A 5,541-nucleotide genomic window follows, 5' to 3' on the forward strand; every position below is an offset into this window, starting at 1 on the left:
AACGAGGAACGGTCCGAGTTAATTTTTGAAAATAGAGACTGAACATGCATTTTGGCACCTGCACGAGAGACAATTCGTGTAATTTACTCTTTAGAAAAAAAAAACTAACTGCTTAAAAGTTATAGTTAACACCAGAAGGACCATTCATGCAATTTTCGAAATCATACGGACCAATAATGTTACATTTTTCATAAAAGTCTTCAAAATGCAATATTTTGCAAATCACATGGACCAATTATAAAATTTTGTCAAAATTAAATATCCACCAATCATTTTTATATTTATAAGATTATGATATTTGAATTATCACTTGATCTAATAAGTTAAATGAAAAATAATAATAATAAAAGGGAATTTGATTTATCAAGTAATAAACGTGTAGATGCTTCTAGAAAGTCAAGATAAACGTGTGAAACCACGAACAGCTGCCCATTTGCACCCAACTAGCTGACGTAAGCCCATGCGTAAGCCCGGCCCATTCCCACTGATCTCCCCGTCCCGCAAACTATAAATATCACTTCTTCATAAGTTTGTTAGGATTTTACTGGTAACTTTGCACAGCATCAAACGATCAAAGAAAAACTTCGCCATGGGAAGAAGTATGTCTTTTACCTCTAGTTTCTTCTTTCCTCTCTGTATTTTTTTCAAATTCAGGACATCTATGCTCTATGTTTAATTATCAAGATTCAATTAGTACGTTGGTTGTAATGTTCTGATCTGAGATCCAATCACATGAGTTCAAATCTCGTTTTCGTAGCACATTAAAACTGCTTTTATTCATTTTGTCTGTAATTTAGGGCTTTTATCTTCGAAATGAATACGTTATCCTGCTATTAACACTATTCTACAGAATCATTATTTTATAGCTCGATGATAATTGTTACATATACTTTATCCTCGATTTGCATTTTGCAACATATAAAACTGAAATTATCCTGCAAACTGATGTGGTATTAATCAACACGAAATTCTATCGTGCAGGACCTGCAAGGTGTTACAGACAGATCAAAAACAAGCCATATCCCAAATCACGATACTGCAGAGGTGTCCCTGATCCCAAAATCAGAATCTACGATGTTGGAATGAAGAAGAAAGGAGTCGATGAGTTCCCCTTCTGTGTTCATTTAGTGAGTTGGGAGAAAGAGAATGTCTCAAGTGAAGCACTTGAAGCTGCTCGAATTGCCTGCAACAAATACATGACAAAATTTGCAGGAAAAGATGCTTTCCATTTGAGAGTTAGGGTTCATCCATTCCATGTGTTGCGAATCAACAAGATGTTGTCATGTGCTGGTGCTGATAGGCTTCAAACAGGCATGAGGGGTGCTTTTGGTAAACCACAGGGAGTATGTGCTCGTGTTAGCATTGGTCAAGTTCTTCTTTCTGTTAGATGCAAAGATGGGAATAGTCAGAATGCTCAAGAGGCATTGAGAAGGGCTAAATTCAAGTTTCCTGGTCGACAAAAGATTATTGTTAGCAGGAAATGGTAAGTATAAGAATTTGATTAATTTGTTTAATAATTAAGAAATGTTTTTTTAATGTTAATATTGATTGTTAATTACAGGGGATTTACCAAGTTTAGCAGAACTGATTATGTGCAATGGAAATCTGAGAATCGCATCATGTCTGATGGTGTTAATGCCAAGGTATTTATTTTTGTCCTAACATATGAGAAATGTGTTTATTTTTTGTGTTTGATTACAAATGCTAATCTGTATTTTATTTAATTTTATTTTGATCTCTAAGTCTCGGATTGTATGCTTATTCTTTTTAATAATTATTTTGCAGCTTCTTGGATGCCATGGACCCCTTGCAAATCGTCAACCTGGAAGAGCATTTATAAATGCTGTTGCTTAAAGTGGATTTTGTTCATTTAGAGTATCTTGTTAATTAATAAACTATATTTCAGTCATGTTTAAATGTTTTTATTTTGGAGAACTCAATACTCGTTTGCTTCTTTGTTGTAAACGAGAATGTATTGCATCTAATAATTCTAATTCGAAAGCTTCCTTTGTACAATTTATAATTTACTACTCTATGGATTAATTCAGTAAGCAATTTTCACGAATATTGTTATATTGACCACAACCGCTGTTACTCTATTTTACAGTTACAAATTAGCATTTTTCTACCTCAAATTCGATTCCTTGTTGCTATTTTGACTTCAGTTCCAATTTTCTACCTCAAATTTGATTCCTCTTTCATACAGCGCACACATACAAACACCCCTTTCTTTCCCTCAAAAAGAATAAACAAAAAAAAACCTCCATCAATATCTATCTATATTCTATATGTTTAGTTAGTTAGGGTTGATTGATATGATTTTTACTAGGTCTGATAAAATGTTGGTCTGATCGATCAGATTCAGATTTTTTAATACCACAACTATAAATGCCATATTCCGCCCGCATAAACATATTTGATTCAATAAACTTGACTCAGTCAGCAGCTATAAAACAACCCCTTAGTCATTATATGGAATACACATGTTACTTACTTTTGTTCCACATTTGTTCCCTTAGGCTTTGTTTGGCGTGCCACACTAGCTGATAAACTAGCTTATTTTTTGAGTTTTTTTAAGTTGTCATATACATCATATAAATCCATCGACTTAAGCTACCAAAAAAGGAATTCTAAAGTGTAACATCAATGCTAACTATTTGAGAATATATGCAAATCTTAAAGACAAAAAAAACACTAGCAACAATTATGTCATGAGAGGTGAACAAACAATCAAACTCTAAACAGAAAAATGACATTAGAAAAAGGAAAGATATGTTTTAACAAGGTGATATATGCCTCAAATCACCATTACATATGTCCAATCCACACCACAAAAGAAATATCTTGTTTAAAAGAAACACACATAAACCAATATCTTCATTTACTACAACAAAACATATTATTATTCTTCCTCTCTCTTCAACCAGCCAAATTGAGTTTGATTTTAATATCTGTGGTGCAACTTCTCTCTTTCCTGGTAACTCTGCACATACCTGCATGAACGAATAAATAAAATTATTGATTATTACACTATATAGAATGAGGATGAGAAGGGCATTCACGTCTTTTCCACATTTACCTTGTTCCAACTTTTGGATGAGACAAAATATTATGCTATATATTTACAGGTATATGGATCATTTCAATGTATGGTAAGTATAGAAAATAGAACTTGATTAATCAAAGGGTTAAAGAGAAACATTTCAAATGGCCATAACTATAGCATTAACTAAGCATAAATATCCTTTAAACAAAATAATGAAACAATGCTCTTAAAATATTGCCAAATCAATATGGTAGTTTGTTTTTGACAAAATTTATATCAAAACATTGCTAAAAATGAGAAGAGTTTTTTTGTTATAATCAGAATCAGAATCAAAATCGGTATTATGTATAAAAGGTTATGAGAGATACAGAGACTTATAAAATGATATAGGAAAACATTCTAACTAGCAAACACCTAAACAAACCATTTGTCTACTTACAACCCAATTTCCTAAAAGGCAATATGTGGTCATCAATGAAATCTAGAGTAAAAATAAAGGCATTTCACAAAAAGAGCAAGAACTCTTCACATATAACAGTTAACCCATTATTATCTTTGTCATTACACAAGTTCAGAAATTGATCTCTCAGGCAAACAAACCAAGCACAAATGCACAATTTTCCAAATTCAAGTCCTTTGGGTTCCTTCTCTTACAGAAAAACTTTGCAGATATATATCATATATATATGCTCATCATTTGAATCAATTTCTAGTCGAGAGAGTAGAAAAAAAAAAGAGAGCATTACACCTATACGGATCCATAACTATGTTGACCTAGTCAACTCATCACAATCATATACAATTTTAGAGACAATAGATCAAATCATAAGCATAAAGCAACGGATGGGCACAACTATGCTTAGATATGGATCTGTATATAATCAGATAATTGAAGCGTTGCAAAACATGAAAACTAAAACCGATTAGATATAGCCAACATCATTTAGATATATAAAGTAGGGTTATGAATTACGCGTAGACGCCGACAACCGGGCCGACGAGAAGAACGGCACTATGCCAGTTCTCGGTGACCTTGTGAGTAATCTTATGCGTGAAATCCTTCCAGAGACCAGGCATCACTTTTTGCTGGAACGGAGACAGGGCGTACGTCACAGCCTTTACCTTCACCGGAATCTTTCCCATCGTCGATTGCTCCGATCTTATCAAATAGTTCTCAGAATCTCTTTCAATCTAATTGAGCTTCCGATTGAAAATGACAAAGAGGTAAGAGAGCCCTAGGATTTAGTGCTGGAACGTTCTTCTTTCTGGGCCATTATCGTTTATAGCCTTTCCGTGAAAATAAGGTTATGAGCCCAAGTTTTAGTTCGAATAGATGTATATTGACAAAATTGCAAAAATAGTCCCTGTGGTTGTCAAATTTCTGCGGTTTTGGTCCAAAAAAGTTTAGTGGTGCATCAGTAGTCCAATTTCGGATATTTTGTGTGGTTTTGGTCCCTATGGTTGGCATTTATATGTAGTTTTGGTCCATACTCCACCTGAAATGACAAATCTGCCCTTAAATAATTTTCTTTTTAATTTAATTTAATTTCTTTTCTAATTATTCTAATTAAAAAAAGAAAAAAACCCCAAACCACCCCTCTTATCCCTTCTCTCTCTCTCTCTCTCTCTCTCTCTCTCTCTCTCTCTCTCTCGACCCCTGCTTTCCCCGAAGCCACAACTCTGGTGAGATGAGCTAACAGTCGAGGAAGAGACCCCATCGGAAAAACCGGTTGTCAACCTCTCCACCTCCCCTCGGTTGCTGAGCAAACCCACGAACCCCCACTTGTTGTGCTGTTTCCGATCTGCTCTTTCCCTCCCTTTCTTCTCCGTTTTTCTACCAACCTCTCCACCTCCCCTCCATGGCTTCTTGTGTGATGTTGCAGAGCGTCGATAGTTATACTCACATTTGGGTTTACAATCGATTATGTTTCAATCGATTCCATCTCATCAGAGATCTGATTTCATTCTCAAAATGTGAGATTAAATTTGGTTGATCGATTTGGATGATGCTTTGTGCTTTTGATCGATAGCAATAAGAAACAAATCGTTTTCATTTGTCAAGATCTCATAGTGGGGGTTGGTGTTTGCTCGTCGTCACAGGGGGAAAGACGGGGTGACAGCCGGTGGTTCTTGGGAGGTTGATGCCACCTCTGGTGGGGCTATTGTTATCTGAGAAAAGAAGCAAGGGAGAGAGAGGGGAGGTGGTAGTGGTGAAAGGGTGTGTTTGGGTTGTTGCTGATTGGCAAAACTGGTGAGAAGAGGTGGTTCCTAGTGATGTTCGGTGGTCACAACAACAACAACACCACTCCTTGGTGGTGGTTGTTCTTGGCAGTGAAAGGAGAAAAGGAAAACGGAAAACGTGAAGGGTGGGTGGTGCAATGGATTCTACAATACAAGAGGGGGATAGAGATTGGCCGTTTGTGGTGGTTCACGGGGGTGGGGGTCACCGGTGGGTGGTTGAGGGTGGCAGCCCTTGGCTGTCCCTGTTTCTTTCT

General features: G+C 35.9%; 2 protein-coding genes across 2 annotated transcripts; one reads left to right on the forward strand and one right to left on the reverse strand.

Annotated features, from left to right (window-relative positions):
- Positions 1-482: 482 nt before the first annotated feature.
- On the forward strand, positions 483-2,016 carry LOC145132762 (large ribosomal subunit protein uL16). The gene is made up of 4 exons (XM_079067664.1): positions 483-599; positions 982-1,483; positions 1,562-1,643; positions 1,786-2,016. The coding sequence occupies exons 1-4, from the start codon at positions 590-592 to the stop codon at positions 1,852-1,854; spliced, it is 663 nt and encodes a 220-aa protein (XP_078923790.1). The 5' UTR covers positions 483-589; the 3' UTR covers positions 1,855-2,016.
- Positions 2,017-2,733: 717 nt separating this feature from the next.
- LOC145134288 (cytochrome b-c1 complex subunit 8-like) lies at positions 2,734-4,336 on the reverse strand. Its single transcript, XM_079069157.1, has 2 exons — positions 4,020-4,336; positions 2,734-2,993 (listed from the first exon to the last, which is right to left on the reverse strand). Exons 1-2 carry the CDS (start codon positions 4,187-4,189, stop codon positions 2,945-2,947), a joined length of 219 nt encoding a protein of 72 aa, XP_078925283.1. The 5' UTR covers positions 4,190-4,336; the 3' UTR covers positions 2,734-2,944.
- Between the last annotated feature and the right edge of the window lie 1,205 nt (positions 4,337-5,541).

Source organism: Lactuca virosa, chromosome 8 (genome assembly GCF_052849685.1).
Source record: "Lactuca virosa cultivar CGN04683 chromosome 8, Lactuca_virosa_CGN04683_v6, whole genome shotgun sequence".
NCBI lineage: Eukaryota > Viridiplantae > Streptophyta > Magnoliopsida > Asterales > Asteraceae > Lactuca > Lactuca virosa.

Bases quoted from the DNA above. Each gene is read 5' to 3' on its own strand.
- LOC145132762 (XM_079067664.1), top strand. The intron at 1,484-1,561 runs GTAAGTATAAGA...TGTTAATTACAG, and splicing joins ATTATTGTTAGCAGGAAATG to GGGATTTACCAAGTTTAGCA. The intron at 1,644-1,785 runs GTATTTATTTTT...ATTATTTTGCAG, and splicing joins CTGATGGTGTTAATGCCAAG to CTTCTTGGATGCCATGGACC.
- LOC145134288 (XM_079069157.1), bottom strand. From the start codon at position 4,189: ATGGGAAAGATTCCGGTGAAGGTAAAGGCTGTGACGTACGCCCTGTCT. The intron at 2,994-4,019 runs GTAATTCATAAC...TCGTTCATGCAG, and splicing joins CCGGTTGTCGGCGTCTACGC to GTATGTGCAGAGTTACCAGG.